A 21,322-nucleotide genomic window follows, 5' to 3' on the forward strand; every position below is an offset into this window, starting at 1 on the left:
AACAGACTTGCCTACTACTACATAGAAAACTACAACAGAAAATCAACCAAGACCATTCACGATATGTAAACATTCTTTCTTTAAAGAGATCTAAATCTTCAGTACCAGATTGTGATTTTTTTAAAAAAGAGAGAGATGTGTGGGTCTCGACTGTGGTAATTTTGGCGGTCTCAAAGCAACAAAACTGCCCCCCCCCAACAAACCATCAGCTCTGTTACAAGACTGTATCTACATCATGAGTGAATGCTCTAAAGAATATTGCCTGACTACTTTACATCTCTAACGGTTTTACTAGCAATTTGCGAAGTCTAAAATCCCGTGAAAATCTACAATCATATGTGAGGCAGCATGGTGGAATCAGGCTCTCGTCAAAATTATCAAAGTGAAGAAACTTCCCTTTTTTTAGAGGTTTATGAATTTTTATCAATTTTTTTTTAGCTCAACACCTTTCATGCCCATTAAAGAACTAATTTCTGCGTGGATTTTTCTGAAAAACGTTGAGTAAAAGCACAAAAAATTTTAATTTTCTGTTACCACCGACTCTTAAGTTAAAGAAATAACTTATCTTTGGCGGCCATTTTCTCACTAATTTTACCTCTGAAAACAGGTAACTCCACCTCCTTCATTCGACTTGTATTCAAGATAAATGGATATTCTTTCATCCAAATAAAGACAAGTGAACAAGCTATGATACCAATAACTCTACATGCCCAAAAATTGACGAGAGCCTGATTCCACCACGCTGCCTCACATATGCCTAGTTGACAGAAATCAATATTTTTACAAAAGAAATAAAAACATAACCACGCTTCCACGAGCAAAGGTGGCTGGACACGACAACAAAGTCAACTAGTCATTCAAACTGAATCCATGCATGGCATATCAAAAATTCTCTCGACCTTAAAAAAATATTGCAAATACACAAGATGCACAATAAAATTAAAAGGCATTGCCTTACTTTTACACCCTTGACGTTCTTCTGGGGACAACACGTGAATTATGTAATAATAACCATTTTTTGTGACAGAAACTGCAGAGTACAAGACAAGACAGGAATCAACTGGAGGGGGCGGGCACGACTGACAACACATAACATGAGCATGGTAACAATCAACACGCCATCTGTCAGCAAGAGAATTAGCAACATAACAATGCAACATGAGGGTGGGGTGGGGGGGAGAGAGGACGAGTAAGGGCCAAGAACCCCAGCTGAACTGTAGTAAGGTGTCGATCGAAGAATGTCCATGTCCATCATAGAATGCCCCGTGGCAAACAGACTAGGTCCGATGAGTTGAAGGTGACTCTCAACGTACAGCAACATTTTTTGAGTGAGGGTAACAAAATAGATGACAGAGGAGAATATAATGCATTTCCTTCTGTGTGCATGTGTGTGTATGAGTGTGTGTGTGTGAATGGGAGCGTGTGACACATGGATGAGATGCGTGGACGGAGAAACAAAAGGCTCTCTATTATCTTGGGTGCTGGGCTGATGTCGCTGGTAGAGAAAATTCGGCAAACAGTGGGAAGTGGTCCGAGGGAACACATGGGTGCGGGCAGCCCACGATCTTGTTGGCTTTGAACCACTCCTCGTCCTGCAGTCCCATGAGCCCGTGGAGACGCAGATGTTGGTCTGAGTAGAAGACGTAGTCAATGATGCCTTTGAAGTCATATCTGAAATAGGCAAAATAACCTTCCTGATCATGCATTCCATGGTCTGTTTCTGTGCGTTCGTTTGTTTAGGTAAAGGGAAGCACATTGGTCTAGTAATAAGAACGGTCAGTTAGTGCAGAGAAAAACTACGAGAACTAGACAGAAATAACAGAAGGAAAAAATAAAGAAGGATCTACCAGTGGTTCTGTTATACCCTCCACTCCTACTCCACAGAAAAAGCAATATATTGTTGAAGTATAGGATCAGGGAAGTGCCAAAACTCATATAGTTGATACTGCAAGAAATAGGTGTAATAAACAAAACTTTCGAAGTATAAGGAAGACACAATGTCTAATTTACCTAACAACACTCCTAAGTTAAATTATCTGACAGCAGTTATCAGAAAGTCCAAATTCTGCTATGTAGTGTTGAAGACACATTATTGTGCTTAATAGCATCGTTTCTACAGAAGTGTATTTCCTTCTTGAACAAGGAGATCTGTTACGGCCAAAATATTGAAACTAGCCAAGACAGGTGCCTCGCATACATAAAATTATGGCAAGTGAAGCTAATTAGAGAAAAAAAATGCAAATAGTTATTAACACTTTGCCATCACAAGGCTCATAGAGTAAAAATCCTTGCCATCAAAGGCAAAGGTATTTTGGGGAAAATCTAAAGAAACTGAGTGGTAACATCGCCGATCGGCGAGATGTGACGGCAAAGTGTTAAGGAGTGTGCAGACAAAATGAGTCACATAAAGTGAAAATACAAAGGAAAAGGGAGAGATGGAAACATCAACAAATATAAAAATATCTTCCCATCAGTACAAGTAGTCTTAAATATTGAGACTGCCGTTTATTTCACATTGGCTGGCTACCACAGTGGAAGGGGAAAAGACATTGTCTGTATAGTGTGTGTGACCATGAGCTTTTTTAACATTAGGGACAACTTAGTGACGGGAAGGAAAACAATACGTTCGATCTTGATTTCAAGATTCTGCCCATGTTTCTCTTTCTTTTTCTTCTCTTTTCTCTCTCTCATAAAATGAAGAACAACTCCGACCTCCTGCTAGAACCCAAGACCTATCGTGGAACTTGCCTGTACTTAAATATGGGTACTCACGTATAATTTGTGAAGGGTATGTAGTCCTTGTAGGCGCTTTTCAATTTGAAATTGTGAGAGATGATGCCATTATCCTTACGGTCTTTCATGAACACTTGATAGTTTTGACCCTCAAAATCTTTGTGGCTTGCGTTGAGCCTGCCTCTTGAAAGATATTCATAAACACCTGGAACGAGCAAATGCAAAACAAAATTAGAATTGTTTTTGTTAGTAAGTGTTTTATGGCACTTGCAACACAATTAGGTCATATAAGTGTTGAAGATTACAGGTGTAACAAGAGAGTAACAAACACAAAAAAAAAAGGAGAAGGAGAGATAAGGATGATAGTTTGTTTCATAGGAAAGGAGGAGCTAACCACACCAGAGCACCCACCAATCATCCACCAAAATAAGAAGGAAAAAAATGGAACAACTGAGAGCATTCCGGCAGAGAAACGAGAGACAAAGAGCTACCAAAATGCGGTACATGCTATACAACACCGTTGCCGATCGGCGTCCCGTGGGGGCAAAGCGTTAAAAAACCTGATGTATACAGTAGACTATGACTCCTAAAAATACTCCTACAAACCTAAAACATCCCCAGAATTCTTGAACAACCAGCAGGGACACAAAGCAACCCTGTAATCACCATAATCGTCATAGCTGCCACTTTCCCGCTAAATAGCGGAAACTCCGCTACATCTAGCTTTCCCCGCAACTTTCCTCCTTCCTCCGCTGGACCACTCTTGGTCGCAAATTTCATACTTTTTTTCCACGCGGAAAACACCGAACCGGGAGAGAGACGAAAACGCGGTCTGCGCATGTCCGCCCGTAGCTTTCTACTTCCGTTCTTCTAGGCCCAGCGCTAGTTTCACATTGTTTATTGTTGTGGAGCAACACAGTGTCGATCGGGCATCGGGACGTTAGCGCGCCGAGTTGTCATTGAAATTGGCGGAAATTCGAGAGAAATTGATTCAGAATGCAAAAATAAAAGGAGCTGGAATGAGAAAGAAGCAGCCGGTGTGCGACTTGAAAAGTTCATTAGAAAATTGAACTAGCTGTTCTTTGCGAAAGAAATCGCGGCCCGCGGCACTCCTGTTACAGTCCTGTACAATTGCGGTCCCGTTTGTTTACATGACGGCTATTGTGGCTGCTGCGGAAGTGAATCTAGATTTAGATCTAGAAAATCAATCTCTAGATATAATCTAGATCTACACATATTTGATATATCTAGATCTAGATTAGATAGCCTAGGCTATAATTTTAATTCAGTTTAGATCTCTAAATAAGAAACACACTACAGGGGCACTAAGTGCAAACGGGACCGCAATTGTACAGGAGTGCCTGTGTATCCTTGATCCGATACTGCTCTTCGTCTATGTATGTACAAGTTTAAAGTGAAAGAAATCTTTTTATGAGACACCAGCTGGCAAAAAACACTAGATTTTTAGTCACCAAGTCCAAACTGTGTCAAATTGACTCGAATTCTTGTTAGTCAACTTACTGCCTTTATGTTGTTGTTGTTTTTTCAAATACATTTTAATTCAGTTGCCTATGGTTAACAATATGACAGTTTTCCCTTCCAAAACCGTAGGCTAGATTTTCCAGTATATATTGCCTCTGGATTTCACTGGTTTCGGAGAGCGCGCGTACGCTTTCGTGTGAATTTCCTCCTTTTAAAAAATTTCTGAGTGGCAGCTATGAATCGTACAAAACATCTACCAGGAACAAGACACTCCCCACTTTACTTCCATAACACTCATGAAGTTTTTGGGGGGGATTTTTTTTCCATTTATGGCAGCACTGGGCCTAATTGCAAAAGCCAGGATTTCTGACAAAACAAAAAACAAGAAGGAACCTGCCCCCCTAACAAAAAAGGATAGATAGCATTTGTACTGCACAAATTCCCGCTCAACAGCAAGCTCTATGCGCTTCACAACTATACTATTACCCCAGCAGATCTGAAAGCATTCTGAAACAATTTCAACTTCCTGGAAAGTACACAGTGCAAGCAGCCATTTAAAGGCGCTAAAACACTAATACACTGACAAGATTAAAAAAGAAAAGAGGAAGCTTGAGGTTTTGAGCAAACTAACTAAACAGCCACAGTATCTCTACCTGAGTCGGGCAAGGAGTTGAAGTCCCCACACAGAATGAGCGGCATGCTGTTACACAGGTCCCCGGCGTCCACCGACGGGGGCGGGGCGTTGGGCCGGAACTGCATGGAGGCCTCCTTCACATACTTCTGCAGCTCCTCAATGAGCATCATGGTCTGCACCAGCTTCACGTCCGGCAGCTGCGGGTCCCAGTGGATGTGAGCCGTGGATACCATCAGCATCTGCGTCAGGCCTTTGGGAGCCGGCACGGGACCTGCAGAACAAAAAACCCACAAATAACGTGAATAAAAGCAAGGGTCTTTTAGTTTTAATAGAGGTTTTACGGCGCTCGCAACTGCAAAAGGTCATATGAGTGCCAGAAGATTAGAGGTGTTACAAGAGAGTAACAAACATAAAAAAGAAAAAGGGGAGATAAGGACGATAGATGTTTGATAGGAAAGAAGGAGCAAACCACACCCGGGCATCCGCCAACCACCCACAGCAAGGGTCTGGGTGAAGACTAAAATAACAATCGTTAAACATTATGAGGTTTTAGTAAGAGTTTTAGAGTTTTATGGGCTGGGGAGAATAACATAGCAATAGCTAAACATTAGTGAAGTGAGCTGACAAAATGAGTTACTTCTCAGATTCAAGCCTTATGAAAATAAAACATCACGCTTATAGGTGAAGTTTTTATAATTTATAAGTATGAAATAATAAAAGACATGGTATAGTTAAAGAATATGCCATCAATAGAAAATCTACAGATTTGACCCAAGTGTCAATTTTTGGCTAATATCTCCATTTGTAGATTGCAAGAAGTAACTAATTTTGTCAGCATGCCCCATCATTATTAATTATGAGGTTTTAGTAAAAGTTTTAGAGTTTTATGGGCTGGAGAGAATAACATAACAACAGCTAAACATTATGAGGGTCTTTAGTAAGAGTTTAAGAGTTCTGAGGCACATGCAACACAATAAATTCACATAAGTGCCCTTGAATAGAGGTGTTACACGAGAGTTACAAACAAAACAAAAAAAAAGGAGGAGAGATAGGGACGATACATAAATTGATAGGAAAGAAGGAGCACACCACACCAGAACACCCACCAACTACCCTCTGGCTTAACAATAGCTAAACATTATGAAAGACTGAGGCAATTAACAAAAGAATAAACAAATACATTCTGAAAATATTGAAAGAGAGAGAGAGAGAGAGAGAGAGAGAGAGAGAGAGAGAGAGAGAGAGACAGAGAGAGAGAGAGAGACAGAGACAGAGAGAGACAGAGAGAGACAAAGAAAGAAAATCAAAACGAGTTTTAGTAAGTGTTTTACAGCACTTGCAACACAATAAGGTCATATAAGTGCCGAAGATTAGAGGTGTTACAAGAGAGTAACAAACACAAAAAAGAAGGAGAGATAAGGACGATATGTGTTTAAAAGAAAAGAAGAAGCAAACCATACCAGAGCACCCGCCAACCACCTGGATAAATGAGACAGACGAAAAGGAATAAAAAGGAGAGACGAAGGGGAAAAAAAAAAGGGGGGGTAGAGAGCGCGCACTATGAATAACCTAGATCCCCAACATCATGTAAATTTAAGTAGATACCCCAAAGTAAAAAACAACTGCGACATTCAATGGCTTCAAATTTGTGTGCAAAATATATATTTATGACTTTTTTTTCAAACCCAACATTTCTGGCACAATAGTTTCAAGTTTACAAGACTAGTCCGCAATTCTAACAATAAATTTTAAGAAGTCAAATCCACAGTTAGCATTAACTTTTATAAAGCTTTTAATGGGAGAAAAATTATTAAAATGCCACAGCAACACTGGATAAAGGTCTAGTTATGGAAAACCAAATTCTCATAAATCATTTTAAAGAATAAAACAGTCAGACACAAATCTTGGAACCATAACTGCTGGTAACTGTGCTGTAAAAATATGTTTCTAAATTTGCAACGCGAAGGAGTGGCTGGTTTTGTGGCTTCTCAAGTTACAGCCATTAATGTCAGCGGGCAGATTATTACAAGAACATCCCAACGAAAATAAAAGATTTACGACGTATGCTAATGAGGCACTGTGCTTCTTTTCACTTCTCTTCAAACACTACAACCCTAAAAAAGCAAGACAAAAACCATTATCCTTTTTTCATTATCCTTTAGTTATAGTAATAGTTTATAGCTCAGTCAATGACCCTTGAAGAGCCTCTTCTTCCAAGTTTGTCTTGTCATTTGTTCTCAACAGTTGGCCCTCTCATACATTAAGCTTGAAGAGGATGTCATTTATTTGAGACTAACTGTCAAACTTCTTTCGATGGAGAACAAAAATCTGCTAATCTGTTTGAAATCAGTAGTTTATAAAGTATATTACACTTGTCTTGAGTATGCTGGGTTTTGTTTTAATGTATAGAAGCAATAATGGCAATCAGCTAACTTGCTGTTAATTGTTTAAGGGGATCTACAACTGAAACTTTTTTTTTTTTTAAAAGGGAAGCACATTGAAACAATATGTCAGGAAACGTATTGAAATCAGGCACTTGGAAAAATAATGAAATCAATGACTCCAGCATTTTTCTGGCCACTGGGCAATTTTTTCTGAATTTTGTAATTTTTGTTTAAACACCTTTTATGTCCACTTAAAAACACATTCCGGCGAGTGTTTTACTGAAAAACGTTGATCAAAGGCACAAAAAAGGTAAATGTACAGTTCCAAGGACACTCTACCTTTGGAAGTCACTAAACTTTGGTGGCTGTTTTCGTATTTTTACCTCTGACTCTGACATCAGGTGACCCCTGCCTCCTTCAATCTAAAATATCTAGACTTCTATTAAAAATAGATGGGTATTTTTCCCCCCCACCAAATGCAAATCGATTGACTTGCTTTTAGACCATACTAATAACTCTATAAGCCCAAAAATTGATGAGCTTTTGATTCCACCACGTCGTGACACATGACGTGAATTTACTGCCGGGAAAGAGCAAGAAAGGACAGGCACGACCAGAAGAGGGAAAGAAAAGAATTGCTATACTTAACGCATAATTTAGAAGAACAGCCATACATCATTAGTGCCTTGGAATGACAGACCAAGACCAGGAAACCACAAAGCAAAAATTTTGTTTTACACTTGGTTGCTATGGAAACCTGGGATACAAATCTGACACCTTGAACTTTTCAAGAATTCTAATTGCCTCAGGCTCTGTTACTTCTGTATTACAATAAAATTGCATTTTTTTGTATATTAAGTCTTTGTAACTATCTTGCTATTAAACACCCATTAAAAAAAAATAAATAAGTGTTTGTCAAAAATCTATAAGCTTTGAACACGCCCTTTCTTCAGAACAGAACTAAATTTTATATTTTAGAAACAAAATCCCTAATGAGTACAAAAGGTAGGGATAAATAAGGAAATGACTGTGTAAACGTGAATGTATTTGTATACATGTGAGAGAGTATACGTGCACAGGTAATAAGTGTGTGTTTATGTGGTGAAAAACCAAACCAATGTGGCAGTGTCTGGACCATAAAAGATTTATTGTTTCTTATCGTATACAAAAGTCTTGTTCCCCAGCAACTTGCTGGATGTGCACTGGCATGGTTTGCTCCTTCTTTCCTATTTCCTATCATACATCTATCTTCCTGATCTCTCCTTCTTTTCTTTGTATGTCACTCTCCTTCTTTTTTTTTTTTGTATGTCACTTTCTAGTAACATCTTTAAACTTCATCACTTATAATAAACTATATATGTTGTAAGTGCTGTAAAACTCTTGCTACTGAAACTACAAAAAAACAACAACTTGCTATGACCTGTTCCCGGGTAGTATAGCATACAGATGAAAGTCATTCTTGGTAAACCTTTGTTGAGATACGTCTGTATGCAATACTGCCCACGTGTTCATGTTGCAAGAGCTGTAAAACTCTTCCTACTGAAACTACAAAAAACCCTCAACTTACTGTGACTTCTTCATGTTGCAAGTGCCGTAAAACTTTTGCGACTAAAACTACAAGAAAACAACAACCCATAACTAACTATGGCCTCTTCATGTTGCAAGTACTGTAAAACTCTTGCTACTAAAACTTAAAAAAAACCTCCTCAACTAACTATGGCCTCTTCACGTTGCAACTGCTGTAAAACTCTTGCAACTGAAATGACAAAAACCCCCCCCCCAACTTATTATGACCTCTTCATGTTGGAAATGCTGTAAAACTCTTGCTACAGAAACTACAAAAAAAACCCAACCCAACCCAACCCAACAACTTACTGTTCTCGTAGACGCCAGGCTTGGTCCTCAGCACAGCCACAATGGCGATGTTATCCTTGGTGCTGACCCTGTTGATCATGTCTGTGTCCGTGTTGGAGGCTCCCTCTTTGGTGGCTAGCTGGCTGAACTCGATGTAGTGCTCATTCACTTTCTCAAACCTGAGGGGGGGGGGGGGGGAAGAGAAGCAAGTTTCAGTTTGGTAAAATTTTACAACCAAAGGATATAGATAGAAGTTTAGTAGTAGTTTTAGTAGAAGAGGGTTTTACGGCACTCGCAACTGCATAAGGTCATACGAGCGCCAAGGGGTGGGTGTCAACAGAGAAGTCTTTACAGGGAATCAGACTTACTCTGCTCACCTCTCTAGCTTCAACAGCACAAAGTCTGCTTCAACTATCAAGGCACCCCGCAAATATCGGGTCACAAGAGTGTGACAAACATACAAAAGAAGTAGAGGAAAATGACAATAGTAAGGATCAGGAAAGAAAAAGCAGCAGTTCCCTGTTGTAGATCAGGCACAGTTATGAGCGTGACATGATGAATTAGCCCATTTACAATTCTACTGTGCATGAACGAGAATTGTCCCTCCTTTGGGAATGGCCTAATGACACTACAGTCATTGGCACTGCCCCCGGGGGGGGGGGGAGGATATAGTAGTAGAAATAGAAATAGGATGAAGAAAGAGGCGATGGATGGGACACACCCTCTGAAAGCTCAGCGGAAACATCCCAAGACAGTCCCTGCAGTGGAACCCACAGGGAGCACAAGGCAGCGCAGGAGTAGGCCATGGGAAACATGGAGATGTGTGGAAAGGGACATGAGAGAGATGAAGCTCACTTAGAATGAGCAAGGAAGGATGGCCCAGTACAGCTTGTATGAAGCCTATACCCTGCCAGGGGTGAAAGGCGTTGATGAAAAGTTTTGCGACGTGTGCAATATTGTATAAGGTCATATATGAGCGTGCGGGACACAGATTGGTTGGTCGATTTCACGTTAGTTCAAGTCATGTCTTAGTTTCATCTTTGCAAGTCAACGCAATGTTGCCTAAGGTCGTATGAGCTCGCGGAACATAGATTGCTTTCACGTTAGTTCACATCACTCACGTCTTGGATTTCACTTTGCAAATCAGAACGGTTGAAGGATCTTAAAATATGTATTAGTAAAAATAGTTCACGCTTCGCTGAACACAATTCAGATCATTTAAGAGGAGGACTGTTTTGACCTTCTCTGTTAAAGCCAATCTGAACTGAGAGGGATAGAGCATTTCAGCCGACCAAAAGTGGAAACTTGAGAAAAATAAGTTCCCCACTAATACTTGTTCATAACTGCCAGTTTAAAAAACAAACAAACCCCCCCAAAAAACAAAACCCCCAACAATACACATGCTGCATGTCAAGAAGGTGAACATTGGACAAGTAACACCCCCCCCCCCACCAAACCCTTTACATACACTTTTCTGCAGTCAATACATTTAAGCTATTGAGAACAGATCAGCAACAATAATGTCAGAAATGTGTAGTGGAGAGAGGGACTCGTTCCCATTATTGTTCTCAAATCTGGTCTTGAAAAGGTCATAATTTTTCTACAGCACTGGCAAGTCTATGAGGAGCAACACTAGAAAACAGAGAATACATATTTTCTGACACAAAATCCCATTTCCTAACTCCTAAAAAATAAATGAGATAATGTTTTTTTTTACATAATGGTCGACAGCAATGCTTGTTAAATAACCGGAAAAAAAAAAAAAAAAAGGAAATATTTCATGCCCTGGACTCTTCAGAACAGCTGGGTTACTTCTGCTTACATCTCCAAAGCACAGTCGTCACCACTTTCTTAGAATTTTGATTATATTGAAAAGAAAGAATACTAATCCTTGCAAAAGCAAAAATTTGTACCACAAACAGTCGTCAAACACCAGTCAGTGCCTTACTTGTGTTTCTTGAAGAAAATGGCGCAACCATCCACTGTTTTCTTCTCTTTTTCAGAGTTCATCGTCCTCACTCGAGATTTTGGCAAGAAGATCCCGTCGTAGCCGTGCTGAGCCAGGTCTGGCAAAAACATGTTGAAATACTGCTCTGTCTCCACCTCCTGCGCAGAGAGAAAACAATAAGCTCGGTCAGCAGAATGTACTTTGTACACAAACCACAGGGGTTTTTTTTCTTTATTCTTTTGAAATGTAGGTGTTTTACCCCTACATCAACACAATTTAGATCATCCAGGAGGGGGTTCCACTCTGTCACGGCCAACCCGGGCTGAGAAGGATACAACGTCCCAACAGAAAGACCCAAGATACTCAATAAAAATTCTCCCCGGTCTCCTGCAAAGCACGAACCGCTACACCACAGTAACAACCGGTAATAAAATCCGTTTTTCCATTATTATGATCCATAGTTTACGTAAAGAGAAGCCCACTGACATAATACTGGTCATTAGTGCGTGGACAAAAAGTAAGTAAAACACACAAGGTCAAAAACATCAGAAGTAGTACCTACAACTGGCCCCCTTCAAACGCCAGCAAAATTGACTTGCTTCAAATGAGCACCCAAAGAATACAATAAAGGGGAGCAATAGTGAGCATGGCTATGGACACATGTTTTATCTGTGTCTGACTCTAGTATGGCTATGGACACATGTTTTATCTGTGTCTCACTCTAGCATGGCTATGGACACATGTTTTATCTGTGTCTGACTCTAGCATGGCTATGGACACATGTTTTATCTGTGTCTCACTCTAGCATGGCTATGGACACATGTTTTATCTGTGTCTGACTCTAGCATGGCTATGGACACATGTTTTATCTGTGTCTGGCTCTAGCATGGCTATGGACACATGTTCTATCTGTGTCTGACTCTAGCATGGCTATGGACACATGTTTTATCTGTGTCTGACTCTAGCATGGCTATGGACACATGTTTTATCTGTGTCTGACTCTAGCATGGCTATGGACACATGTTTTATCTGTGTCTGACTCTAGCATGGCTATGGACACATGTTTTATCTGTGTCTGACTCTAGCATGGCTATGGACACATGTTCTATCTGTGTCTGACTCTAGCATGGCTATGGACACATGTTTTATCTGTGTCTCACTCTAGCATGGCTATGGACAAATGTTTTATCTGTGTCCGACTCTAGCATGGCTATGGACACATGTTTTATCTGTGTCTCACTCTAGCATGGCTATGGACACATGTTTTATCTGTGTCCGACTCTAGCAACGTATCCTCCACTTCATGTCAAACACTTCTGCCTCCAATCATAATATTCACAGCCTTAATTGCAACTGGTGATACTGTAATAAGTAAAAAGAACACAATATGCACAAAATTTTGGGCAATTTGTGAAGATAATAAGAAAGAATCTCCATGAATAAAAACAGCATCTTATCTAAATTCGGTGGATAAACGATTAAAACTGGACACAGACAATTTATTTTTGAATGTGCATGTGCTCACAAGAGGGGAGTTGAAAGAAGTCAGAGCTGGTAAAATGCTGGGGAGATTCCTTGTCCATTCATTTACTCTGTCACTGATGAATAAGTGTGCAAAGCTTCATTTTATATAATCTTTGCTATGAACTGTATGAGTGCTCTCTCATTCAAATCACCATACATAAATGTGTCCCATTATTATATTATTGTTAGTATTCTACTGAGGACTTACTTCTATATGTCATAGACATATGCTTACAGATCTGACAAAACTGAAGATTTATATGGGGGAAAAAAATGGACCCCCCCCCCCACCCCAAAGCGCCATCGTACACCAGAAGACCAGATTATAGATTCTCAAAAACAGGAAACAGGTGTGACTGAGCAGAGTGTTTGGCATGAAATGACTTAACAGATAACCGTGTGTCTTCTCTCCATGTCTTCGCACATCGTGACGATTCCAAAAAGGTAACCTGTGTAAGTCTTACCTATTTATTTTTCTTATCCTTATCCCTGCTCTACCTTATCTGTACATCTATCCACTTGCTTTTGATATTGCTCTCATTGGGTCCACTTATAATTATATCGTTTATCATCTATTACCACAGAGTTGCCTGAAGGACCACACACTGAAACCACAACTTGCCTGCAGGGTGATGATGTCTCCGCTCGTTCGCACGATGTCATTCATAATGCCCTTCTTCCGGTACTCCCAGTTCAGGGCCCACGTGGGGCAGTAGGCGTACATAGACTTGGTGCACAGCTTGTCACAGAGCACGTTGTAGCACATCACCGTGAACACAGCTGAAACACACACACACATTGATGACACACCAATCACATGTGAGGCAGTGTGGTGAAATCAGGCGCTCGTCATAATAATGCTGGGAATCTTTATTGGATTTTTGTATACGGCTCAACACCTTTCATGTCCATTAAAGAACCCATTTCTGTGTGGATTTTACTGAAAAAAAGTTGAATAAAGGCACAAAAACTGCATTTTCAGCCCCCACTGGCTCTCAAGCTAAAGAAATAATTTAACTTTGCTAGGCATTTTCTCGCAAATTTTACCTCTGAAAACAGGAGACACCCACCTCCTTCAATCGTTAATATCTCAACTTGTATCCAAGATGAACGGATCATTTTTCATTGAAAGCAAGACTAATAAACAAAGCTTTAAGATGATACCAATAACTCCACATGCCCTAAGATTGACGAGTGCCTGATTCCCCTTGCTTCGTGACATATTTAATAATTAGCAGCCCACATTGCAAATAGGCCAACTCTAAATTAGGGGCCACTATGGTCAATAAAAAGGACACGACAATGGACATAGAAGTAGAGATAGGACAAAGAAAGTGGCGATGGATGGGACACACCTTCAGAAAGCCCACCGGAAACATCACAAGACAGTTGCTGCAATGGAACCCATAGGGAGCACGAGGCAGGAGTACGCCATGGAAAACATGGAGACGTGTGGAAAGGGACATGAGAGAGATCAAGCTCACTTGGAACGAGCTTGGAAGGATGGCCCAGGACAGGTATAAAGGAAAGGAGCTTGTATGTGGCCTATACCCTGCCCGGGGAGGAAGGCATTGATGATGATGATTATGATGGTCAACAAAGTCAACTTCCTGTAGGGCATAGTATGGGTTCATCTCTTTCAACAGTGTAAGGTTTACGAATTGGGACCTCCACACTCATCTCTAATAGGCCGTGGAGAGCAAAGAAAACTCCCAAATCAACAGAAAAATCAAGAATACCCCATAAGTGATTTGAGCTGGGTCATCAGCATTATTGCCCAGCATCATACCAACAACAGAGCCAATGGTGCGCCTCAGCTCATAGTGGTCTGCATCATTATACTTGACTAGTACTTTTTAAGTCCCAGGTTAGTGCCAGTACAAATCCAAAGGGATTTTGAAAAAACTCCCTGAAACTGACTCTGTCCTAACAGACAAACTTTAGAAAGTAGTTGCCACCTCGTAAAGCCATGGTCTCTGTTAAAACAAACATTAAATAAAACCAAACCACGCAGGTAAGTGTGTCAATATGCCCTTTTACTCCTAGATCTATTACTCGCTTATTACTTAAACAGCCATATATGGATCGATGGTAGACAGACAAGAGAAAGTGCAACAACAGAACAGGATGCAGAAATATATTCACTCTCACTTGGCTGAAATTCTGTGCGAAACAGCCAAGTGCCGAACCCATTACAAGACAGATGTAGGTCAGTTTAGAGAACGGCTAAAGAAAAGTACACAGCAATACACGCGTTATTTCTCGGCTATCGAAGATGCTTCTCAAGATAAACTCGCTATAACATGTGCCAAGTTCTAAAATCACCTACCGGCTGGAACATCTTTGTCAGGGTTCCCTGCACTGATCCATGGTCTGGATGGTTGGGTATTTATCTCATCTGAAGAAGAAAAAAAACAACAACAACTAATGACTAATTGCAAAGCCAAAAAACCCCAAAACAAATAGGAGCACTCCAGATTTGATGTAATCACTCCATTTTTTTCATGGAGGGTCCATAAAGTGTATAATTTTATCTTGCGTTGAATGTAAATGAAATAAATGTTTAACTGAAATACTAGTTCATACAACAAAGTCAACACATTCCACAATTTTCATTAGTTCCCCCAATTATTTATTACTTTACTTTTACTGCCATTTTATACTGCAAAGTGTCGAGGGGAGATGCAGCAGTTAGATTTGGGCCAGGCGTGTTGCCTTTTGGATCACCATATTGTGCTCTTGAAGGATCTCTTTGAATCAATCGACCCATCTTTTACTTAGACTTCCTCTTGCCTTGAAGCCATCAAATGGCATGTTGTAGGCCTTTGAAGCTGGTTGCCGTGGCTTCATTTGAAAAAATCCAGACATTTTACTTGTCCTATTGTAATGTTTCCTATAATCCCCTAAATTGTTCCCTCCTAAAAAAGAAATCTGGTCAGATCTGATTTTGTACTGGTACGAGGAAGTATGAGCCTCAAAATAAATGTTTGGCTGTGTTAGAATAGCTTGACCTGAGGTTGTATGATGTAAATTGCCTGAATATATTTCACGCCTCAGTTGACATAAATTAAAATTCAATTCAAGAAGATGCTTATTCATGTTCATTTCTCTCCCTCAAAGAAAGATCACATAACCTCACAACAATATAGACAGCAGACTGCTTTGATCCTGCCTATCAGACCCAATCTGGGGGTTGTGGGATACAACATCCAAGGAAAGAGCTGAGTCATTCAATCACATATCTTCCCCATGAAGGAATCCATCCTATATCCTTTGCTTACAAGACAAAAAAGATTCCCCCCCCCCCCCCTTAATATTAAATAATATTATGATGACAGAGTCAAGGGATCAAAGAAGGTAACAAAGATTTATAAGATCATGTGCATTAACAGCCAAAACAGAATCCTTTTTAGAGCCTATTAGTTTTATAAAAATTATAGGAAGTGCAATGTAAAGCATGTACAGCTGTTAAGCATGGAATGCGTTATATAAATGTATCTGTCATTATTATCTTTATTATTATTTAACTGTTGTTGAGAGGAAGTGTATGCAGAGTATGTTGAGTGGAAGTGTATGCAGAGTATGTTGAGTGGAAGTGTATGCAGAGTATGTTGAGTGGAAGTGTATGCAGAGTCCAGTTGAAAAATGGTAACATTCAGCCTGAAGCATATTACAACAGTAACCGAAAAAAAGAAGTAGCTGGAGCAGACCACACATCACATTTCTGGTTTGTCAGACACCCAAAAACTAACTGTAAATCGTATTGTACACATTCATCTAAAAAAAAAAAAAAAGTACACAAGTAAATGAAAATATCTTGGTGTGAGACCTTAAAAAAATGTAACCGTGTCAATTTCCCTTATAGTTATAGCTGGTAGATTATCATTCAAGCCATATTACACTGATCCTGCCTGAGGAAGGACCTTTATTCTATCTCTGGATACTTAACACAAACACACATCTGAACACACAGCTATAAACTCTTAAAACACATAGTCAGCGGACAGAAACGGTAGTGACATAAAAAATAATTTCACAGTAACTGCTGCTTCCAACTCCCACGTACAGGAAATAGTATCCACACCAAAACTCTTCATAAAACTGATCTACAAAGAACGGAAATAATGTAGAAACAGACAACAGATGGAGGCCCAGCAATATATATGTATCCCCCTTAAGGCTGCTTTAGCCCAAGTCAGAAAATTCAGTCAACATTTCTCCCCTTGTAGTCAATACCAATTAATTGTTGTAATTTGTATTCCAATGCTTTCTCTTTCCAAAACATTTCATCCTGTGTTGTACAGAGCTCCTCACATCATTTTCGTATTATAATGACAATGTTCAAGATGCCCACTAGGGGTGGCTGGTCGACTTGAAAAAATTAGCACGGTAATTATATGCCTGTCACAATCAGTGGCATTTACCTCCTCTTCCTCCTCCACCATATATCCTGTTTCCATCTAAATTTGCTTTCCCCTTCCTAGAAAAGAATTAACTTTCCCTTGATCACAAGTCACAAAAAAATTGAATTAGTTAAGTACATTCAAGGTAAATGCGGATTAGCAAGTAGAGGTATGCAAATTTACCAGACAAGGTGCCCTAACAAGAGATCCATAGACTGACACGTGTAGTGCCCAGTACAGCCAGGCTGTATTTGTATATGTTAATCATCGAGTCCTCACACAGAGGAGAAGGCTATTGTTATTTGATCTTCAGCAAGCTAGAACAAACTGCAGAGCCTAATTGATAAATGCAGCTATATTTTCTTAGAACACAAGCTCTGAATGTATGAATAACTTTCCATCCCCTTACCCACTCTTAAAACCACAAAGTGAAATGGGGAAAGCTGGAGAGGAGATAAATATCAACAATGACACTTTATCTGAAAAGGAAGGTAAGACTTTGACTGTTTGTATGTGCAAAAGAGGTTTTGTAAATGTGTACCCTTTTATTGCATAATATACCTGTGCCAGTTTAGATGCACTTTATCTAGGCAGCATTTTTGTGGGAAGGAGATAAATAGCATTGAGAAGTTCATGAGAAGATAACCCATTCAGCACTACAATAAACTCTTTATTAATATATTAAGTATTTAAGGAATGATGTGTGTGTGTGCGTGTGTGTGTACAGAATGCTCCACCGAATGTGGGACCGGTGACAGAGCAGCTGTTTAATGGCTTGAAGGCACACTGAAGACATTACATCGAGTGTCAAGTTCATAAAAATCCCTGTGTTTCACTTAATGGAAGTTCCAAGGTTATGCCGGTGATGTGACACCAGGTATTGTATTTCTATCCCTGGACCTTCACAAAAGTCACAAAACATTACACCTGCTGCTTCTTCCACTCTCACCAACGGTTTTAAATTTCAATCTAAAAGCAGATCGGGGGAAAAAGCGTGGGCCTTTGAGAGGATAAAAAAGAAATAAAAAGAAAAGGAAGGCAAGTCTGTGACTGTTTGTGAGTGCAAAAAGAGCATCACATGATGGCTCCCAATGACAAAACCTGAGGAAAACATCCTAACCTTGAAGCGATGAAAACAAATCATTACAGAAGAAGAAAAAGAACATACAAACACATACATGTTAACACAAATGTTATCACCAAATTCAAGGGCTGGTAAAACACATTTTAAACAATTTATAGGGTAAGCAGTATAAAACTTACATTTTTTCATCTCGTGAAGGGGAACAAAGTCAGATTTGAGAGGATGGAACAGTGGGTAGCTGTATCTAGAGGGGAAGGAAAAGCTCTCTTGGGGGCTGGGTAGAGTGGGCGAATAAACTGCCTGATACAGGGAGTGCACTGGGTACGGCCACGTGGAGGAGGCTGGGTGGTGGTGGTGGTGGTGGTGATGGTGCGGGGAGGGGAACTGTGGTGGCTCATTGTGGTAGATAACTGAAATGGTCACATCCAGACCCGTCAAATCCATGTACACTGAGTCTGTGATGTGATCCGAGCCTTGGAGGTGGGCGCGGCGGGACGCCTGAGACACATCAATGTCCCATAACTGCCGTGCACCCTTCCAGCTGGCCGTGGCTCGCTTGGGCCGTGGCTGGTGCTTGGGCTTTTGATTTCCTCCCTGGTCCTCTTGAGTGGAGTCCATGTTGAGGCACCGGGGAGCCACATGGCGGGCCCTCCGATGAGACGGCCTCTCCTGGGTGTAAGACACATGCAACGAGCTGCTGCCTGCTGAAGATTTCACAGAAGTGGTCGCAGCCCTCTGTGAAGGTACGGAAAAAAATGATGATGGTGGTGGTGGTGGTGATGATGATGATGTCATCGTCGCAGGTGGCGGCGATGATGATGGAGGGGGAGGGCTGTTAGAAGGCAGAGAGCGAGTGCTGCAGCTGTCCTCAACATCCGATGACACGTCCGAATCCGAAGACAAAGACACTCGTGGAAAAGCTGCTGCCATGGCTGCAGCTGCCTTCTGGTTCGGCCGGTATTGGCCGTGAGACCGGAGTTGACCATGAGACCGGAGCTGACCCCGAAACTGGTGTTGCTGAGGCTTGCCGTGAGGCTGGTGGCGAGGCTCAGAGCCTGGGGGTGCAGAGAGAAAGCCTGCGTCCTCTGCACTGGCACTATCATCGTACTGGTAACAGCGGTACAAGCACCATGTGTTGACGCACTCTGGGCAGTGCGAGGGTGGGCAGTCGTATTTGATGAGAGGCACGCCGGATGTGTACTCCGCTAGCTGCTCCAGCTCGTCCCGGGTAAATTCACAACCTCGGACTTCATCCAACAAAGGCAAATCTCCAATATCGTCTGATAGTGTGTCAGAGCTGGACACAACCGACGCTTTGTCGCTTGTGTCAGACTCATCAGTGCTCTCCACAACCTTCTCAGCCGTTGTGGATAAATCATTGCAGATTAATTCTACATTTTCACACTCTGCCATGTTGAGGCGTTTGGTCCCATGTTCACTGTGAGAAGTGACAGAAATGTTGTTGAGAATGTTAAAGGTTTTTGTGTCAGCAGAGTTATTGGCAAGATTGAGCTCCAAGTCTTTTGGCTCTTTGCGATGGGCTTTCTCGATGACGGAGATCAAGGCAGTGAGATTCTTCCTGGATTTATCTTTGGCATCTTTAATCATCAGATGGGATTGCACGAATGGGGATTTATGGTAGCTGGGTCCAAAACTAGTCAGAGATTGTGACATGTGATGATGGTGGTGAAACTGGGGACAAGCTTGATGAAAATGGTGATAGCTATTTGGCACAAATTCTGGAATAGAGTCCACATCCCGGTAAAACGATGAGAACCGTTGATAGTCAGACCCATGTCTACGTAATTTTTGTGGGTGGTAAATACTGTTCCGCACTCCCGTGGCGCTGCGGCTGGAGAACTGCTGCTGCTCCTCCTCTGACGAGCGGCCGAACCCATCGGAATCTCGGTCCAGGCTGGACTGGTGGTACTGTTTCCCTGGACTCCTCAGGGTGTCCTTCAGATGTATCACGATGGGAGTGCTGGCCTTGGAGTGCTGCTGCTTGCGTCTGGCCCCTTTCCCTTTGCGGCCCTGCTTGCTGCGCTGCGTGCGGGTCCGCTCCCGCTGGCAGTTGGCGCAAGCCGAGCTCATGCCCTCCAGACGCTTGACAAAGCTCTCCTGGCTGATCACCTCCAGGTTGGCTGACGCACTCACCACCTCGCGCTTCACGTCAGACTTTTCCTCCTCCTGAAGCTTGCCCATCACGGTTCTGAGCTTATCAAGTAATGAGTCTTGAAGTTGAATATCAGCTTATCACAAGCGTCTTAGCCCATGAGTCTACATGCCCATTACAGCTCACTCCTGCTGTTTTATTGTAATTTAAGTAGTAATGGTCTGATATACAGTCTATCTAATTGGTTAAAACATTGTTTTCATCTATGATGCTCGATAGCTGTATACACCTGTGGGGAGAAAAAAAGAAGAAAATTAGTCCTATTTTGATCACTTCAAGAAGCTTTAAAATGTTATGAAATAAGTGTTCTTGCTCTATATTAAATGCAAAACAAATACAGACGAAATTTCCCAAACAAAATACAAATGCACTCAACTGAACACACTTAAAGACAAACTCAAATTCACAATTACAAGAAATTGACATCCATACATCTCACCATTTAAATGGCAAATCAAACCTGAATATTTGAAAGACAGAATTGTAATTTTTTTTTTTAATTTAAAAAAAAGAAAAAAAAAGAAGAAAAAAGAAAGAAGAAGGAAAGAAAGAAAGCAAGCAATGCCATCACAAAGAACGTTCCACATCAGGCGTCAGATATCACGGTCTACTGACTTGAGGATAGCTCAACCGATACCCCAAAATACAGCTTCACTTGCACAGGCCCGAACCAAAGCCATTTGCACTGTAGCCCATCATGATATTGATATTTATTGAGTTCACATTATACCCCATTCAGCCATGTTCAGTTTCAGTAAACAGAACCACATTGATAGGCTACTTTATCTGCCGTTTAGTGCAGGACAGACACACAGACAGAAACAACAGAGGGATAAAAAAAAGAAGAAAAAGCGTACCAGCCACCCGTCTATGCAAATGGGATTATAATCTTCTTTACAAGAGCTTTTCTCCTACCAGGAAGTTTGTAAGAGCAAAGAGAAGCACTTTGACAAAATAACGGCCATTCGGTGTTCCGAAATTAAAGCAAGAGAGAGAGAGAGAGAAAAAAAAAAGAAAGCAAAAAGAAAGTAGGACATACTGGTGGTGCCCTTCAAATTTAACCTCCCATTCTATCCGGGGTGGGGGTGCGGGAGAGAAGAGGG

General features: G+C 41.0%; 1 protein-coding gene across 2 annotated transcripts in view; it reads right to left on the reverse strand.

Moving 5' to 3' along the window:
• Window positions 1–732: 732 nt before the first annotated feature.
• LOC101851392 overlaps window positions 733–21,322 on the reverse strand; it is a 68,645-nt gene continuing 48,055 nt past the window's right edge. For both annotated transcript variants that reach the window (XM_005092365.3, XM_005092364.3), the window contains exons 2-9: window positions 18,226–20,448; window positions 14,889–14,957; window positions 13,182–13,339; window positions 11,036–11,193; window positions 9,109–9,266; window positions 4,869–5,120; window positions 2,773–2,938; window positions 733–1,671 (exon numbers count right to left, since the gene is read on the reverse strand). In XM_005092365.3, coding sequence (XP_005092422.1) covers window positions 1,470–1,671; window positions 2,773–2,938; window positions 4,869–5,120; window positions 9,109–9,266; window positions 11,036–11,193; window positions 13,182–13,339; window positions 14,889–14,957; window positions 18,226–20,248 — 3,186 coding nt within the window. In that variant the 5' untranslated portion in view covers window positions 20,249–20,448 and the 3' untranslated portion in view covers window positions 733–1,469. The remainder of the gene's footprint in view (window positions 1,672–2,772; window positions 2,939–4,868; window positions 5,121–9,108; window positions 9,267–11,035; window positions 11,194–13,181; window positions 13,340–14,888; window positions 14,958–18,225; window positions 20,449–21,322) is intronic.

This window comes from Aplysia californica, unplaced genomic scaffold (genome assembly GCF_000002075.1).
Source record: "Aplysia californica isolate F4 #8 unplaced genomic scaffold, AplCal3.0 scaffold00045, whole genome shotgun sequence".
Lineage (NCBI taxonomy): Eukaryota > Metazoa > Mollusca > Gastropoda > Aplysiida > Aplysiidae > Aplysia > Aplysia californica.